Source organism: Callionymus lyra, chromosome 11, assembly GCF_982586985.1.
Source record: "Callionymus lyra chromosome 11, fCalLyr1.hap1.1, whole genome shotgun sequence".
In the NCBI taxonomy this organism is placed as follows: Eukaryota; Metazoa; Chordata; class Actinopteri; order Syngnathiformes; family Callionymidae; genus Callionymus; species Callionymus lyra.
In genome coordinates, this window is record NC_141828.1 from 6,114,764 (window position 1) to 6,133,392 (window position 18,629).

At 43.7% G+C, this 18,629-nt stretch overlaps 2 protein-coding genes across 3 annotated transcripts; both read left to right on the forward strand.

Moving 5' to 3' along the window:
- Positions 1–308: 308 nt before the first annotated feature.
- Positions 309–3,016, forward strand: prph2b (peripherin 2b (retinal degeneration, slow)). Its single transcript, XM_087803135.1, has 3 exons — positions 309–892; positions 1,780–2,026; positions 2,757–3,016. Exons 1-3 carry the CDS (start codon positions 312–314, stop codon positions 2,949–2,951), a joined length of 1,023 nt encoding a protein of 340 aa, XP_087659261.1. The 5' UTR covers positions 309–311; the 3' UTR covers positions 2,952–3,016.
- Positions 3,017–4,150: 1,134 nt separating this feature from the next.
- Positions 4,151–18,258, forward strand: eml4 (EMAP like 4). Of its 2 annotated transcripts, XM_087802254.1 has the most exons (24): positions 4,151–4,431; positions 6,633–6,812; positions 6,885–6,999; positions 8,819–8,956; positions 9,275–9,385; positions 10,349–10,374; positions 10,496–10,531; positions 10,886–11,009; positions 11,376–11,525; positions 11,601–11,670; positions 12,466–12,576; positions 12,698–12,793; positions 12,862–12,996; positions 14,603–14,732; positions 14,990–15,138; positions 15,231–15,356; positions 15,435–15,566; positions 15,631–15,698; positions 15,772–15,860; positions 15,922–16,019; positions 16,918–17,005; positions 17,073–17,171; positions 17,240–17,370; positions 17,436–18,258. In XM_087802254.1, exons 1-24 carry the CDS (start codon positions 4,407–4,409, stop codon positions 17,871–17,873), a joined length of 2,865 nt encoding a protein of 954 aa, XP_087658380.1. In that variant the 5' UTR covers positions 4,151–4,406; the 3' UTR covers positions 17,874–18,258. The 2 variants fall into 2 exon arrangements, with proteins under 2 accessions (XP_087658380.1, XP_087658382.1); XM_087802256.1 differs by lacking the exon at positions 8,819–8,956.
- Positions 18,259–18,629: the final 371 nt, after the last annotated feature.

Here is an 18,629-nt window from a genome sequence, read left to right on the forward strand (position 1 = left end):
GGGGAGGGTTGTGGACGCAGGAAGCAGCTGATTAGCTTCCAACAGATTATCGGTAAGTTGATTAGCTGATCAGCTGATCGGCGTTTATTGGATTTGCTTTTATCCTTCTGACGTCTTGGTGCCATTGGCTCACATTCACACCCGGACTCTCTCGCGCCAGCGTCGTCTTCTGGTTTCCGTGGGTCGGTGGTTAGCACGATGTGCGTCTCGTGAGTTGGCGTCATGGAAGTACCGTCAGCTCTCGTCCTCTGAAACGTTTGTGTCGCGACCTCACTTCTTCCAGTAGCGTTCGAGTCGTCGGAGCCCCCACCATGCCGTTCCTCCCGGTGAAATTCACGCTGCAGAAGCGGGTAAAGCTTGCTCAAGGGCTGTGGATGCTCTACTGGCTCTCGGTCATCGTCGGCATCCTCATCTTCAGCCTCGGGATCTTCTTCAAGGTGGAGCTCCGGAAGCGGAGCGAGCTGATGGACAACAGCGAGAGCCACCTGGTGCCCAACCTGCTGATCCTGGCGGGGGTCCTGGCGTGCGGGGTCAACGCCATCGGCGGCAAGGTCTGCCACGACTCGCTGGACCCCATCAGGTACACCAAGTGGAAGCCCATGCTCAAGCCCTACCTGCTGGGCTGCTGCGGCTTCAACGTGCTGCTCCTGCTGGTGGCGCTGCTCTGCTTCCTGATGCAGTTCGCCGTCTACCTGACCCTGGCTGAAGGTCTGAAGAACGGGATCCGCTTCTACAAGGACACGGACACGCCGGGACGCTGCTTCATGAAGCGAACGCTGGACTTAACGCAGATCGAGTTCCGTTGCTGCGGCAACAACAACTACAGGGACTGGTTTGAGATCCAGTGGATCAGCAACCGCTACCTGGACATGAGCGCCGACCACATCAAAGAGTGAGTCCACCATTTTTTTTGATCCCACATGTTTGATTTATTCGTCCAGATTTCTGGCAGCGGTCAAGTCCTCTCAGTGGGGGCGGAGCTTAGCGAGTTAACGAGGTGAAAGTTGCGCAGATATAGAGGCTTAACGTGGACTAATCTGATCTTCCCAAGGTCACTGTGACCGTGCACGTCAACTGATCCCTCGCCTGGCAGCGACCGCGTCGCTTCTCAATGCCACCGCATGGTGGCGCTAGTGAAGACTTTTATTAACCGATTCGGGTCTTATCGAGAGAAATGACGCAAAAAGTTACGTCGAGGCTACAGTAGTAGCTTTTGTTAGCTTAGCATCAGCTAGCAGCGACATTTTTTAACAAGCTAGCTGAGCCGCAACTTAAAAAACCATAGTTTAAAGTCTGTTTATTACAGAACTTTTAGATGTATGAATCATATACATGCCTTTTATAGCTGCTTCAGTATGTCGTCATGAGGAGTCGACATATTTCACTTTAAAAGTGTATTTTTTATTTTGAAACAATTTATTTTTAATTGTACAATGATTATTAAAAATCTAATCAAAAACCTTACGTTCAGATGCATGAGTAGGTTGTTGATCTAAACATTAAGACTATTTATGATATTTCAAATATTAATTGTAGTATAAATAATATAAAAAATCTGAACTATAATTGAAATAAATAGAGACTTTCACACGAACACAGAGATCATTTCGTGTCGTAAACAAAGCTTCCAGTCTAACCTCAGATGCTCAAACGAGTTCATCCTGTTTGTTTTCCAGGACAAACGTGTAAATATAAACCCGCGGGTTCAGGAGAAGTCAGCTAAATACATTAAGACTCTCTTGGACTTACTCTTCTAAACCCAGTTGTTGTTCTTCTTAGCCGCGTCCTCAGCAACGTGGAAGGCAAGTTCCTGATGGACAGCGTGCCGTTCAGCTGCTGCAACCCCGGCTCGCCCAGACCCTGCATCCAGCACCACCTGACCAACAACTCGGCCCACTACGACTACGACCACCGGTCAGAGGAGCTCAACATCTGGACCAAGGGCTGCAGGGAGGCCTTGTTCTCCTACTACAGCAGCATGATGAACGGCATCGGCGCCCTCATCATCGCCACCATCCTGCTGGAGGTAAAAAGAAAAAACACTTGGACTTCATGACGGGGTTGACGTGCTGTGACTGAGATGATCATTCATGTGAATAGATCCAAGTCGACAGCCACTGAATCCATGATTAGTGAAACACTTAAAGTCATTAAATGTCAATCATAACTCACTGATCCATTCCAACTAAGACTGACAGTGACTTCTGTGACATCATCAGTTTACGACTTGAGTTCTTCTCACCTTGTTCACCACAATACGAATCAAAATCACTCGCTCGCTTGAAGTGAAAGTGGCTTGAATGTGAGTCAACGTGACGAGTTAATAAAACGATGTGACTCGGTGACTGGCTCGTCTTCGGGGGCGACACACGATTCTATGGGTTCTGGGCCGTCGACCTTGACGTGCAGAAGACAATAGAACACGAAAGAAGAACGTCGGCCGAGGAACACGTGACGGCGTGTTAATGGAAGGACCATGATCTCTCCTCGCATCTTCTGGCATCAAAAGATCAACGTGACTCGTCGTAGTCGTGACTTCTTCTCTTAATCCACTAACCTGGTTTAAGAGAATTATCTATTCCAAGTCTAATCCGCGGGTCAACGGGTAGCATTCTGGGAAAATGGATCTTGCTGATTCACTATGTGGGTCAGTATCGGAGCCACCGAGTCCCGGTCTCTTTAAACCCGAGCCACACTATGAGCAGATGTTGTTGTTGACACGACCGATCGTTGAACGTTCATGTTTGTCTCTTCAGTCCGCAGACATGGCGGGTCTCCGGTACCTCACCACGGCCCTGGAGTCCATGTCGGACCCCGAGAGCCCGGAGTGCGAGAGCGAAGGCTGGCTGCTGGACAAAGGGGTGAAGGAAACATTTGCTGAACTTCTGGTCAAGGTCAAGACCCTTGGGAAGGGCAACCAGGTGGAGGAAGGGGGTGAAGAGACCAGCTAAAGCTCTGCCCCCCCACACCCACAAAAGAACTGAGACCCTCCCACATACAACAAGCGCACACAAAACACACAAACACACCCCTTTGATGCAACTGTGAATACACTACTGTAAATATAATGAACACATTGTATTTTTAAGCTTTAAACTTATTTTCTCATCTTTAATTCTTTCCCCCAGAATCTACCAGCTACTCGTGGGGGTCAGTTGGGAGGAAGGGGGACGTTGTGGGGCTGTGAGTGGGACGGGGGAGGGGTTAGTTAATACAAACCATAAGATGTAGTTTTTTCAGTTATTGTTGTTGTGTTACACCGATAAAGACAATATAACACCATCTGTTGTGCACTTTTTTATTTCTTTTTTTTTTATGAAGTTTGATGTGTGTTTCTGAGAACTTTTTTTTCTTTTTATTTAAATAAACTATCGAGCTATAAACTTTTCTCCCTAATTTAAAAATCCAATATCGCGACATATGTTTGTATTAACGTGTTCACTAACACCAGATCCGACCCAAGGACCAGGTTATAATAACCTTTAAAAATATATGTAAAAATGATAATGAAAAATAATAATAAACAACATTTCACAACAACAAATTCGCTCTAAAAAACGAACCAAACAACACACAGAAAACATAAAGCAACTCGAGGATAGATACGTTTATTTACGATTCCCTGTAAGTATATACTTTATTGAGTATTGTTTTGATTGTTTAAGCGCTTTGTGACCCTGGTCTGGAAAAGCGCTATAAAAATAAAAATTACTTACTTACTTATTAATGTTTTTGTTTTTTTTCGATCAATTAAATACGTTCGAAACACCTTTTCAATTCGCAAATAAAACAATATTGCTTCTTTTTTTATTTGTATTTGTTGATGTGATATTATTTTATTAGTTTTAATAAACAATTAGTAAATTAAAAAAGTAAATAAATTAACTAAATAAATTAGTTTTCATAACTATCGCATGGAATTAAACTAAGATGGCAACGTAAACTTTTCTCCTCCTGATCTAAACCAAAAGATTTAACTTCAAACGTACGCTATAGAATAAAAATTCTCCTCCGTCTACGTCATCAAAACTTTAAAACGTTTCCATACGGTTCAGAGTTACAGAAAATAAACGCCTGCAGTTCCAGACTACCGCCGCAGAGGGGCGCTATCTTGCACGAAAAATGTCGGTCCGCTCAAGAGGAAGCGCGCGTTTCCCGGAAGGCGGAGTCGGAAACGCACAGCGGCGTCGATCGGTTCTCTTTGGTTCGAGGAGCCTCAGTATTTTCCTACCCATTCTCCGGGCTCGGTACCTCAAGAGTTCTGGGTTCTTTCCCCGCCTCGTGTCGGGGGTCAGAGCTGGACCGAAGCCAGCGCGTCGTGCTCTGCAGGGGCGGCTGAGTATCCTGGACAGGAGGCCGCGCCGAGACACTCGAGCAGGCCTGGACTCCTGCTAGTCTCCTGGAAAATGGAAGGGATCACCGGAAGTCTGGGTGAGTGTCGCCGTCTGGCTCAGCTCACTCCGCCAAAAGCGTGCGGGTTTTAAAGGTCGAGCGTCCGCGCGCGCGACCACCGCCGTGTACGTTTAACACGTGTCACTGCTGTATTTACCACGGCTGCACCGCCCGTGCGGCCGCCGCAGGTGCGCGAAACCAGCGGACCCTGTGAAGAAAGAGCGTCTGCGAAGATCGTTTGCGTGTCTGAGGAAGAGTCTGTGCGCGTTATTACACTTTATTACACTTTATTACAGGTCAAAACATGACGAAGGCATCTGAAGTTGTGGTTTCAGTAAAAGAAAAACAGGCCCCAGAGTAAAAAAAAAAAAGTTAGGGAAGGCAATGCAACACCAGCGAGCAAAGAAATTAAACGGGCAGAAACCTCGAGTAGAACCGGACTCCGTGTTGACGGTTGGCTGTGACCGGCAGGAAAGGGAAGGGGGTGGAGAAAAAGGGGCACAGAGTTGAATGGAGGGGTAATAAAAGTAGCCACATTGGAGTCAACTGACTCTTTCAAGAAACATCTTAAGACGTTTCTATTTGTTCAGGCTTTTCCTTTATTTTCTGGAACTCCTGTTGTGTTATCAGTTTTATCTTGATCTTTAAAGTATATATTTTATTGAACATTGTTTTGATTGTTTAAGCGCTTTGTGACCCTGGTCTGGAAAAGCGCTATATAAATATAAATTACTTACATTTCTAGAAGTGAGATACAGTTTCTCCTCATCAGAACAGGTTTCGAACCCAAAAGTCTTCCAGTTGTTGTTAAAGTTCTCACCGTTTGCAGCACAAGTCACCTGATGTCACCAGACTCGAATGCAAACAAACGCCTGATCAGAATCCAATAGTTGCATCAGTTAAGAGAGAAAATGACTAAACATTAAACGCACACGGAAGGTGAGAAGAAAACGCCGATTGTTATTATTTTCACCTGCTGTGCAGGACAACTGTCATAACAACCCCCCGCTGTGACCTTTTCCCCGTCCTCCCGACACATCTAAGTCACCAGGGACCACAGTTTTCTCCAGCACATGCAGGGGGGGGGGTTGATATCCTTGGGGGCCACAAACGGACTCCATGAAGTTCCGGGTCAAGTTACTAGTAACTGTTGCGTTGGTGGTTCTGAAGACGAACCACTGACGACGACCGTTGCTTTTTACGACCTAATTTCAGTGCGATTGTTCTTCCTTATGACTGGTTTTTACGATTTAAAATAATCATTACCACGTGTAACTTGATTTATAGAATAGAAGTAACTCTTGAAAAACTCTTTTTAACCTTTAAAATAGTATTATTTTGTGCACAAATACACAGAGAGGATTATTTTGATTTGCTAGTTAAACTGAACAATGGGATAAAGTTTTCATAATAGACTTTTCTCTTGTATATAAATTGTTAACCTTTCTTATACCAAGTCGATTTTGGAGGCAGCCAAGCAGACTCTCAGCGGGGGACGTATTCATCATGACCACTATCAGACGGAAAAGTATTCTTTCCAACCAATGAATAAAAAAAACCCTCAAGTTCAGGATGCATCAGGCATTTGACGGAAAAATGCATTAAAAAATGTCATTGAGACGAACAAGGTGATAATTGTTTTAAAATTAAATATGGAAAATAAAACAAATTGGGGGAAAAATGTAATATTTCTTATTCAAAAGGCAGTGGCAACACCTTTTTTAACAGCTGTGGTATTTTCCGTCAACTTTTTTTTAACTTAGTCAAACAAGTTGAAACTGAATGTTAAGATATTAAAAAAAATACTCAACACCTGAAAAACCTGCGTAAATATAGAATCCACTAGGTGTTCTAATGTTTCCATTGAGTTTTTTTTACAGTAGAAATACACTTAAAAATGATGTGAAACTAAAATTCTTGGGTCCTCTTTGCGACTCTGGGCACCATCTGTGAAGCAGACGTCAGAAACGTCTCTGAAAGTCTGAAGCGGTCCACACCCGGATGTTTACGAGAGTTTGGAATAGAAATCAGAATCCGAGCCACTTGAAAGTAGGGCAAATGTTTGAAAAACAAGATCATGGAATGATTGAGGAATGCAGACTAACATGGACCAAGACATGATTATATGAGACGTATAGACATGTTCGCGTGGAGCCTGCTACAAATCGAGTACCTTCAAAAGTGACCTGGGTCTGTTTGTGTTCCTCTGGAGACTTCATGTCCTGGTCTTGTCTTTTCAGAGGACGGCATGTCTGGCACGAGTGTCTCAGACGTGCAGGACCGTCTGTCCTCCTTGGAGTTCCGTGTCCATCAGCAGGAGGACGAGTTGACGGTGATGAAAGCCGCCCTCGCCGACGTCCTTCGCCGCCTGTCTGCCGTGGAAGATTCTGCGTCCTCCAGGAAGAAATCCAGAGGAAAAGGTGGGTCAGGCCGGTTCTTTCTAGTGGATCCATATATATATCGTCGTCTACAACGTTCTTTTATTTCCTCAGGTGACCTCAAAGAAGCTTCCTCCATGTCCTGCATCACCAACGGCGGGACACCAGGACGCAAAAGAGAGTCCGTGTCCGTGACCAGGAAGGAGACCATGTCCTCGGCAGCTAAGAGGTTGGTGGTTCTCGTGCATGTTTGACCCAGAAGAATCGACAATAGACTTCACCATAGTCTACCGTCCATGGATCCTCACGGAAACATCTACCTCCACTTTAAAAAAATCCCTTAATTGACGTGAAGTTCTCTTGCTCACTCACCTTCTCAGACGAGGAACAGGTCTTCAAGTGTAACCTCGCCGTCTTGGTCATGTATTACATACATGTTGGTTCGACTCTTTGCATGTTTTTGTTTCTGTGTTTTGCCGGTACAGCAGAGTTCTGTATGAACACTGATTATTCATCGCATTATGAATCTGATGATGAATGGAGGTATAGTTGGTAACTTATTTGAGTTGGATCATTTGTTTTGCTATAAATGATGTAATATCAAACATACAACCCGCCTCCTTGTACACGCACACGTAACACTTTATAAATGACGCTAACAACTTAGCTCATTAGTATACAGCGAAGACGGACAGGTTTAAACTTGTTTGGAAGTTTTAATGATCTTATAAAAACGCTGAAAGAACAGCTGAGACGACATGAAAAGTTCTTACAATATGTTGCTTTAAATCAGGGGGTTAACTGGTCCAGAAAAGGGCCAAAGGTGGTGCAGGTTTTTGTTCCAACCAGTCAAGCACACATGAGGTAACCAGTCAGGTGTCGGATTAAACAAGCAGCACCTGACTGACAATTAATTGATGACTGTCTTCAGGCGCCTGATTGGTTGCACCACCCTGACCCTGTTCTGGACCGGTTTGACACCTGTGCTTTAAACAAAGGGGGTTGGAAGAAATTAGGGACTGGATCACGAGTGTTTGAGTAGATCATGAGTTAGTCTTCCGTGTATATACTGAGCCTTCAAGGCAGCGTCGCCATGGCAACTTTACAGAACGTGACACTGATTAGTCAAAGTGTGCATTTAAGAAATGCTTGATTTGTGCAATACATTTTTTATAAATTATCACATGTTTTCGATCGTCATGTGCCAATATCACGATATCTTTTCGATACATCGTGCAGCCCTAGTATTTACGTAACATTTAAATTATTTTATTTGCTCATATTGCATTGAATTTACAGCCAAGACTAGCAACACATTTGCGTCGTATTGTTCTGAAAAACTGTCTCCAGAACACAGGGTTGTTCTTGGTGTCGACTAATGGATCTTCTGTGAGAAACTCTGACCGACTATTAAAAGCATGAGGTTTATTTCGTACCTCTATATGGTAATATTAAGGATACCTTTGCAGGTATTACTGCTCTTTAAGATTATAATCATCAGTTCACGATACCAACATTTCAGCAGTCGACACCAGTACCATCTTTTCGTTTCTTCTTGGCATTAGGGTGAAAAACAAGAAGACTTTAAATTTAATAACTTTATTAAATACAGAAAAACGACAATTAACCTCTTCACATTCAAAAAGAGTGAGTTTATTCCGTGTAGACGCACACATTTACAAAAGCAACACATTTTCAAACTGAAGTTCACTCGCCCTGAACTTAATTAAACACGTCGTTCAAGTGTTTGACCCACATTTGAATTAAAAGTCTTGTTTACAGGAGTGGATTCCAGGGTTAATTATTACTTGTCTAACTCGAAATGGCAGAAGTCCTTGTTTTGAAGACCGAAGCGGTTCTTCTTCGCACGGTACCATCAGTACTGAATACACAACTGGTGTCGTTTTATTTTTGCATATTGGAACCGAAGTATCTGTTCTGGTGACGACCCTAGTCCACGTGGATTCCCCTCCACATCTGACGGGTCCACACTACCTCAAACCTCGACCTCCACTCGGAGTACAATCTCCTGGTTTCTCTTTCAACAGTGGACCAGAGAAGAAGGAGGAACCTTCTCATCACGAGCCGTCTCCTAGTGCCTCTCCCCACTTCCCCCAGAGACCTCCCACTCCTCAGAGACTGACGCCCGCCTCTGATGGAAATAAAGGCACAACCGCCTTCAAAAGGTTCTCCGCTCGCTTCTCCCCGCAGAACCTTCTCAACGCCGGGTCGTCTCAGACCTCTAACTCTTAACACCCCCCTGAGGCAGACCCTCAACCTTCCCCCATATAACCGCTTCACTCCTTTTCTCTTCTAACTCCGCTTTAACACACTATGGGGAACATTGAGAACCCCAGCAGACCTTATTAACCTCTGGCTTCTCTGCTCTAACTCCTTAAACCATCTGTGGACCACGTCCACTCATGCAGACCTGCTCTAGACCGACCTCCGCTGCTCCTCCCGGTTCATGTGAACTGTGTTTATTCATTTGTGTGTCTGTGCAGGGGAGCGTCGGCGAAAAAGTCCACTGAAGCGTCTGAAGAAAGCAGGAATAAACTAGTCAAAGCTGCCTCGACCGGAAAACTTTTGGCCAAGATGGTGAAAAGCACAGAGAGGTAACGCAGACGCGCACGGAAGTACTTCAGAACCATCAGAGTATGGGTTTTATTTAACATTTCAAATGTTTTTTTTAATAAATAATTGAATTCCATTTTTATGTTAAAGTTCTTTATGTCCTTTAAATTGTTATATTTTAATGCCACAAAAGTACAGATGATCTTTTGGTTTCCTCTGGTGGTAAAAGGCTAAAACTTACAAAATATTGAATTTACATTTTGTTATTCTTATATACATCATTGGTATTAGAATATGAAACTCTTTGTGTAAAATAAATTGATTTGTTTTGCCAACATCCTAATCACTTTCTTTAGAAAAAAAACAACTAATTCAAAATTTCTATATAAAAATTATTGAATTGTTTCAATAAAAAAAAAAGTTTCTACATTTGAAATGTTAAATTTCGACATTAAAGGGCAACTAATGCGTTGATTTAAGTGTGTGATGTGTGACTCTATTATCAGTGTGTATTTGTACAAAACTCTCTTCATTCAAATATTGACATTAGAAAATGATCTTAAGCCCCGCCCACTGAAAACAGTATTTCTGGAGATTAAATCTGGTTTATCATTACCAGACCCACTCTGCTCTGATTGGACATACATGGCGGTTTGTCACTGCGTGTGATAAAGCCCGGAAGTCTCCACCTCCAAGGGACTCGTTGTATAAACAAAGCGGGGCCTGATTACATCTGGCTGGAGGAATGAAGCCATTATTGCGTCATAATGGACTCTCTCTCACTCTCCCAGATTTCGACCTTATAAATGAACAAGTTGAAAACATGGTCATGATGAGGAACTAACTGTATCTTAAAGAGGAAGATTCAATATTTGAAACATGTGAGTCAGCAAAGTTGTGTTTGACATTAGTTGCCCTTAAAGTACTCTGATGGACCTGATATACTTGAATATAGTGCACACATTGACGCACACTTGTTACTAACTCTCTCTCGGTCTCTTCAGGTACAGAGAGCCGGTCGTCAATCAGGGTATGTTGCTCGTCCTCGATCAATTGTCGTTTCATCTTCCTCGTATTATTCTTTTTAGCCTTAATCATCATATCATGATTTTGTTTTTGTTTTTTGTGACGGCCATTTTATTTTCCATCAGCAAAAGTGTCGACCCGAGAGAAAAACAGCCAGGCTGGTAAGTCTCATCTGAGACTAACTTGCTTGCAAGCTAACAGCGGTGGCTTATGTGCTAGCATGCTAACATCAGCCGCTAATGGCTTTGTGTCTTTGCTTCACTCCGGCTCAGCTTCCTGCTCTCAGGTGATTTACAGTTTTGTGCTTCAGAGATGTCACACCATTTTCCAACATGTGCGCCTCATCCGTCTTGTCCGTCACGTGTCTCGCACCCACCTGTCGCCTGAATGTCTCGTGCCTGGCACCTGTCCGTCACCTGTCCATCACCTGTCCGTCAACCTTCAATGAGCTTCCAGCGCTTACTAGCAGTTTTTTTTGTCACCTGTTAAAATCGATGCTTCCTGTTCTCGCCCAGAGGGGAAAAATATCAAGATGTTCATGCGGGGACGTCCCATCACCATGTTCATCCCTTCGGATGTAGTAGACTACAAGGAGGTCCGGACAGAACTCCCTTCGGAGCGACTAAAGCTGGAGTGGGTGTATCCTTTTGACCAGACCGGGGACCTGACTCTAGCTTGATCGCTGTGCACTATTTAAAATATGATGTATTTATAACATATTAGCACTATTGTTAACTTTTTTTGTATTTATACTTTATATACATTAATTATTATATGCGATATTTATAACGTTATTTATTCTGTTTATACTATATTGCACTATTTTTAACTTATATTTATACTTTTTATATATACATCTCTCTGCTGTGTCGGTTGCCAAGCAACACAATTTCGTCACTGCTGTGTTTTGTGTGCAATGACGATAAAGGAAAGTCTAGAGTCTAGAGTCAGACCGCTTAGATCAGAACCTCCATTCTCCTGCCGCTTCCTTGACCTTCGCTGCAGGTACGGGTATCGCGGCCGAGACTGTCGGGCGAACGTCTACTTGCTTCCGACCGGAGAGATCGTCTACTTCATCGCCTCCGTGGTGGTTCTGTTCAACTACGAGGGCCGAGCCCAGAGGCACTACTTGGGTCACACCGACTGTGTCAAGTGGTGCGTGATCTTCCGAGACACGTTTGACTCGGTTTTGTTGTCCAACGAGTTGATTTAAGCTGTGTTGCTCCTCAGCCTCGCCGTCCACCCCGATGAGATCCGCATCGCTACTGGACAGATCGCAGGAGTGGATAAAGATGGACGGGTGAGGAAAACGATGTTTCTGTCCGAGTCACGCTTTCAGTAGCTTTTCGTCAACTCTGAGGAATTAATGTCAAAAGGAAAGAACGCAGGTGTATGAATGAGTCGAGGTTGTGAAAAAGGTGAAGAAGAGAGTGCGGGTAGGATAGAAGCTCACATTTACAGCTTGTGACATATGGAGAAAGGAATCGTTTAACTGAGAACTTTTGCTAACTTTATCCGTTAAGTTATATATGTTTTTGCTTCGCACTTGTAAAGACTATTTTTTTCCTAGTGTCTGATGGTTAAAGATCATCACATCAAATGCTATCAAGAAAATGACCAAAGTTTAACAAGAAAACGACACAAAAATCCATTGAAGAAAAAAAAAAAAGAAGTAATTAAATTTGTGAAAGACAGTCACAAAAAAAACGCTGAAACTCCCCCGGGCTTGAAACCTAGTTAAGAATTGACCTCTGGTCTCCCTGGACCATCAGAGTTTGATAATAAAACATTTTATTTTGTATTTTAGATGTGTGTGAAGGTAAATGATGTGATGTTGTACTGTTCATGTAACAGTTATTTGTAAAGATCTTTCTAGACCAGGGTCACAAAGAACAATCAAAACAATACACTGTTATAATATATACTTTAAAAGTCAAGACATCTAAGACAAACACAGGAGTCCCAGAAAATTAAGAAGTAGCACAAATACAAATGTCTTAAGATGTTTCTTGAAGGAGTCAGTAGATCCATATATAAATTGATAAGCTTGTAATTTTAATCCGATGGTTTGACGCCTTCATCTTCTCGTCCTCAGGCTGTAGCGCCTCATGTCCGGGTCTGGGACAGTTTCAGTTTGATGACGCTGCAGATCATCGGCCTCGGAACCTTCGAGCGCGGAGTCGGCTCTTTGGCTTTTTCCAAAGCTGTGAGTGTCAATGCTCTCTTTAAAAAAATTTGCTAATGTCTTAAACATCTGCGTCCACGTGTCCCTTCTGTCTCCTCATTCCTGGCATTCTTTTCTTCTGTGTCGTCTCTGCTGACTCCAGGATTCTGGTCAGCACCTCAGCGTCATCGATGACTCCAACGACCACATGTTGACGGTCTGGGACTGGCAGAAGAAGTCCAAGATCGCTGAGATAAAGGTAAAGAACATTGTCATTCTCTGACGGTCCGTTGGTCCTGGTCTTCATCGTCTCTCCCTTTGTTCCAGACCACGAACGAGGTGGTTCTTGTGGTAGAGTTCCACCCGACTGACCCGACCACCATCATAACATGTGGAAAGTCTCACATCTTCTTCTGGACCTGGAATTCAACCTCACTTGCACGCAAACAAGGGATCTTTGGGGTAAATGAATTTTATAGGATGAATTATCTCAGATTATCTTTTGTTTGGATTATTTCAGTCGGAAAATATGCTGATCATACAAATAATTTTGGAGTTATTGTTGAATCATTTACTGACTGTCGTTGATCATGGTGTCGGTAACTATGACGTTGTCTGTGGTGGTGATGATTTAAATCAAAGGAACCAACATCATCATCATCATTATCGACATCATCATCATTATCGACATCATTGTCATGGTTACCAACATCATCATCAACATCATTGTCATGGTTACCAACATCATCATCAACATCATTGTCATGGTTACCAACATCATCATTAACATCATTGTCATGGTTACCGACATCATCATTGACATTATTGTCATGGTTACCGACATCATTATCGACATCATTGTCATGGTTACCAACATCATCATCAACATCATTGTCATGGTTACCAACATCATCGTCACCGACATAATTATCATCACCAATATCATTGTCATGGTTACTAACATCATTGTCATGGTTACCAACATCATGACCATCACCAACATCATTGTCATGGTTACCGACATCATTATCATCACCAATATCATTGTCATGGTTACCAACATCATCATCAACATCATTGTCATGGTTACCAACATCATCATTGACATTATTGTCATGAGTACCGACATCATTATCATCACCAATATCATTGTCATGGTTACCAACATCATCATTGACATTATTGTCATGAGTACCGACATCATTATCATCACCAATATCATTGTCATGGTTACCAACATCATCGTCACCGACATCATGACCATCACCAACATCATTGTCATGGTTACCAACATCATCGTCACCGACATCATGACCATCACCAACATCATTGTCATGGTTACCGACATCATCGTCACCGACATCATTATCATCACCAATATAATTGTCATGGTTACCAACATCATCGTCACCGACATCATGACCATCACCAACATCATTGTCATGGTTACCAACATCATCATCAACATCATCGTCATGGTTACCAACATCAACATCATCGTCATGGTTACCGACATCATGACCATCACCAACATCATTGTCATGGTTACAAACACCATCGTCACCATGACCATCACCAACATCATTGTCATGGTTACAAACATCAACATCATCGTCATGGTTACCAACATCATCGTCATGGTTACCAACATCATCGTCACCGACATCATGACCATCACCAACATCATTGTCATGGTTACAAACACCATCATCAACATCATCGTCATGGTTACCAGCATCATCATCAACATCATCGTCATGGTTACAAACATCATCATCATCAACATCATCGCCATGGTTACCGACATCATCGCCCTAGACTATTTTAATGCCCATGACAAATATTTTTGTGACTATCACAATACTGTCAGTTACTATGGCGATGATGTCTGTAACTATGAAATGTCGGTTACTATGGACGTGAGTAACAGTAACTATTAACGACGATGATGTTGGTCACCATGACAACAAACTAATAGCACTGCAGGCCTGTGTGTTCGTGACAGAACTAGGACCACTGTATCGTTGCTTCTGATGCTCAGACGTCTCAACAAACCTTTGTCTTCCAGAAATATGAAAAACCCAAGTTCGTCCAGTGTCTTGCCTTCTTGAGTAGTGGAGACATCCTGACTGGAGACTCTGGAGGAATCCTCCTGATCTGGACCAGAACCCCAGCGGAGACAGGCAAAGGCCCCCGTGGTGAGTGTCCTGCCCTCCATTCTTTCACATTTTTTATTTTGTTGTGTTCTTTGCAACCTTAATACATGTAGAGAACAATGGTTTCATAAACGGTGACTTAGCGAAGCAAAGAGTGATCTGTAGTTAAAGTTATTGACACAAGAATAATGTAAATGATAACATGAAACAAAGTGACACTGATATGAACCCAAGCAATGAACATTAGTGAAACATCTGATGTTTAATGTTATTCAAGGTCAAGTTTTGTGTGTCTGCAGCTTTTCAAATAAATCGGCAGGTCCGAGGTCACGAGGGCAGCGTGTTCTGTTTGTGCGAGCTGAGGAACGGAACCTTCCTGACCGGTGGAGGCAAAGACCGGAAGATCATCCTCTGGGATCACGACCTGCATGTTGAGAAAGACATCGAGGTGGAGTTCACGCTCGCGCACACACACACACACACACACACACACACACACACACACACTTCTCAACAGTTCCTCAACACTTCTCTCTGAAGGTCCCGGATCAGTACGGGGCCATCAGGGCTGTGTCTGCAGGGAAAGGCGAAGAGTTCCTGGTGGGAACGTCGAGGAACTTCATCCTCAGAGGAACCTTCAACGATGGGTTCACTGTGGAAGTCCAGGTGAGAACATTGGGTCGTGGAGCAGCTGGAAGGTCGTTTGCAGGCTCGCGCTGACGAGATGTTTCGTGGTGTGTTCAGGGACACACCGACGAGCTGTGGGGTTTGGCTTCACATCCGTCCAGACACGTCTTCCTGACGTGCGCTCAGGACCGCCTGGTCTGCCTCTGGGACTCGGCCAATCACAGCTTGCGCTGGAGCCGCTCACTGGAGGTTCGTGCAGGAGTCTCCGTTTTCAAGGTCGAGGAGCGACTTGAACTTGTCTTCTGATCTTCAGGAACATGGACACTGTGCAGAGTTTCATCCCAGCGGAGCTGTGGTCACCATCGGAACTCACTCTGGAAAGTAAGTCTCCTGAACCATTATGGGGGGGTGTGGGGGTCTGAAGGTGTGGTGGTCTGATCTTCTCTGGGTCTAGATGGTACGTCCTGGACGCAGAAACCACAGATCTGGTGGCGATACACACTGACGGGAACGAGCAGCTGTCGGTTCTTCGCTTCTCTCTCGGTGAGTTGAAGGAACACGATCCATGAACTGACTGATGTTTGACGTCCTGACGTGTGTGCAGATGGAACCCTGTTGGCTGTCGGTTCCCATGACAACTTCATTTACCTGTATAACGTGTCTGACAACGGACGGAAATACAGTCGCTCTGGGAAGTGTTCGGTACGTCTCATGTTCTCTACATTGTCCTCATGTTCCTTTCATCTTCATGTTCTCTTCATTGTCCTCATGTTCCTTTCTATCTTCTTCATGTTCTCTTCATTGTCCTCGTGTTCCTTTCATCTTCTTCATGTTCTCTTCATTGTCCTCATGTTCCTTTATATCTTCTTCATGTTCTCTTCATTGTCCTCATGTTCTCTTCATTGTCCTCATGTTCCTTTATATCTTCTTCATGTTCTCTTCATTGTCCTCATGTTCCTTTCTATCTTCTTCATGTTCTCTTCATTGTCCTCATGTTCCTTTCTATCTTCTTCATGTTCTCTTCATTGTCCTCGTGTTCCTTTCATCTTCTTCATGTTCTCTTCATTGTCCTCATGTTCCTTTATATCTTCTTCATGTTCTCTTCATTGTCCTCATGTTCTCTTCATTGTCCTCATGTTCCTTTCTATCTTCTTCATGTTCTCTTCATTGTCCTCGTGTTCCTTTCATCTTCTTCATGTTCTCTTCATTGTCCTCATGTTCCTTTATATCTTCTTCATGTTCTCTTCATTGTCCTCATGTTCTCTTCATTGTCCTCATGTTCCTTTCTATCTTCTTCATGTTCTCTTCATTGTCCTCATGTTCCTTTCTATCTTCTTCATGTTCTCTTCATTGTCCTCATGTTCCTTTCTATCTTCTTCATGTTCTCTTCATTGTCCTCATGTTCCTTTCTATCTTCTTCATGTTCTCTTCATTGTCCTCATGTTCCTTTCTATCTTCATGTTCTCCTTATAGTTCTCTTCATCTTCATGTTCTCCTTATAGTTCTCTTCATCTTCATGTTCTCCTTATAGTTCTCTTCATGTTCTTATCTTCATGTTTTCTTCGTCTTCCTCATGTTCTTTATATTCTTCCGTCCACAGGGTCACTCGAGCTACATCACACACCTGGACTGGTCCCCAGACAACAACTTCATCATGTCCAATTCAGGCGACTATGAGATCCTCTACTGTAAGTTCTGATGGTCCAGAACGTTCCCTGGAGTTGTGCTGCCGTGTCTAAATAGATGGTGTTTCAGGGGACGTTCCTAAGGGCTGCTCCCTGATCAGGAACCGGTCCGAGTGCAAAGACATAGACTGGGCCACGTACACCTGCGTGCTGGGATACCACGTGTTTGGTGAGTGTGTTAGCATTAGCGTGTGTGTGTGTGTGTGTGTGTGTACTATAACGGTGTCGCTCTCTCAGGGGTGTGGCCTGAAGGTTCTGATGGCACCGACATCAACGCTCTGGTCCGGTCCCACAACAGGAAGGTCCTGGCTCTGGCCGACGACTTCTGCAAAGTCCACCTCTTCTCGTACCCGTGCTCGCGGGCCAAGGTGAGTCCTGAACCCGATCCGCGGACCGGAACCGTTGCTCACCCGTGCCCCCGCCCCCCCTGCAGGCGCCCAGCCACAAGTACAGCGCCCACAGCAGTCACGTGACCAACGTGAGCTTCCAGCACGACGACGGTCACCTGATCTCCACGGGCGGGAAGGACACCAGCATCATGCAGTGGCGTCTGGTGGAGAAGCCCGGTCTGGCTCTCGGCGACGGCCTGCTCTCCAACTCCACCCCCCGTAAGCCCGACTTGGCCCTGGCTCCGACCGACGTCCCCGACTCCGGACCGCGGGTGGAAGCCAACGGCACCCAAGACCTCTCCCCCGAGACCCCCCCGCCCAGCAAGCTAGAGCCTCATATCTTCGAGTTGACTCCTCCCAACTCGGAGTGTGCACCCCCGTCCTCGGACGGGACCATGAGCCTGAAGGACAGTTTAGACCCGAGCGACGACACGGCGACCCCTAGTGACGAGGGCCTGCCACCGCTCACCCCTCCCTCATAGTCTTTTGCATTGAACCTGGTGTGGATTCAAAGATGACGACTCGCATTTGATTTGACGTGTCAACAACAAGTCGACCTTAATTTGTTAAAAAAAAAAGAAAAAAACTCCAACTCTGATCAAACTGCGTGTTTGATACTTTTATTGTGAAAGAACATGTTTAGTAGGAAGTGTGAGTAAGGGGAGGGAATTTTCTTTTTTTTTTTTATTATATTGAGGTTAAGTGTTGAGTGGGCAGTTTTTAGGCTGATGCCTTCGCCCCGTTTTTGTCATTGTTCACTGCATCATGATTTTGATAACAATGTTTTGAGCCATTTTTGTCAAAAAAAATCTCGACTGGATGATTTTTTTTTTTTTTAAATCAAAAATAAACTTTTTCTAAAAACAAGTCTGTAGTTTAAGCTTATTTTATAGAAATGACAGCACATGACGTTTATATCAGCCATCGGTTCGTTTAATATAAAGTGTTTTTTTAAGCATTACTTTTTTTTTTAATCAAATTTCTATATTTAATTGTTTAAATGTTTCCATTTTTAATCATTCAAAGTGGATATTTTTCTACACAAAGTTAAGTTGAATAGAAAAAATCTTCCGAAGGCATCGTTATACTAACAGAGTGAACGTCTATTAAAATAGAAATAGAAAGTTGAATCAAATAAATGCTTCTAGAGTCGTAATTCAAAATAACACTGTTACTACAATGATGTTAAGAGTTCCCAGAAAAAAAAAATGCAGACAAAAGATGAATAAAATGATCTC

What these genes read in the sequence shown, in the direction of transcription:
- prph2b (XM_087803135.1), top strand. Translation starts at nt 312, where the DNA reads ATGCCGTTCCTCCCGGTGAAATTCACGCTGCAGAAGCGGGTAAAGCTT. An exon ending in AGCGCCGACCACATCAAAGA is followed by an intron (nt 893 to 1,779) that starts GTGAGTCCACCA and finishes TGTTCTTCTTAG; the next exon opens with CCGCGTCCTCAGCAACGTGG. An exon ending in TCGCCACCATCCTGCTGGAG is followed by an intron (nt 2,027 to 2,756) that starts GTAAAAAGAAAA and finishes TTGTCTCTTCAG; the next exon opens with TCCGCAGACATGGCGGGTCT.
- eml4 (XM_087802254.1), top strand. Translation starts at nt 4,407, where the DNA reads ATGGAAGGGATCACCGGAAGTCTGG. An exon ending in GAAGAAATCCAGAGGAAAAG is followed by an intron (nt 6,813 to 6,884) that starts GTGGGTCAGGCC and finishes TTATTTCCTCAG; the next exon opens with GTGACCTCAAAGAAGCTTCC. An exon ending in CACACCGACTGTGTCAAGTG is followed by an intron (nt 11,526 to 11,600) that starts GTGCGTGATCTT and finishes GTTGCTCCTCAG; the next exon opens with CCTCGCCGTCCACCCCGATG.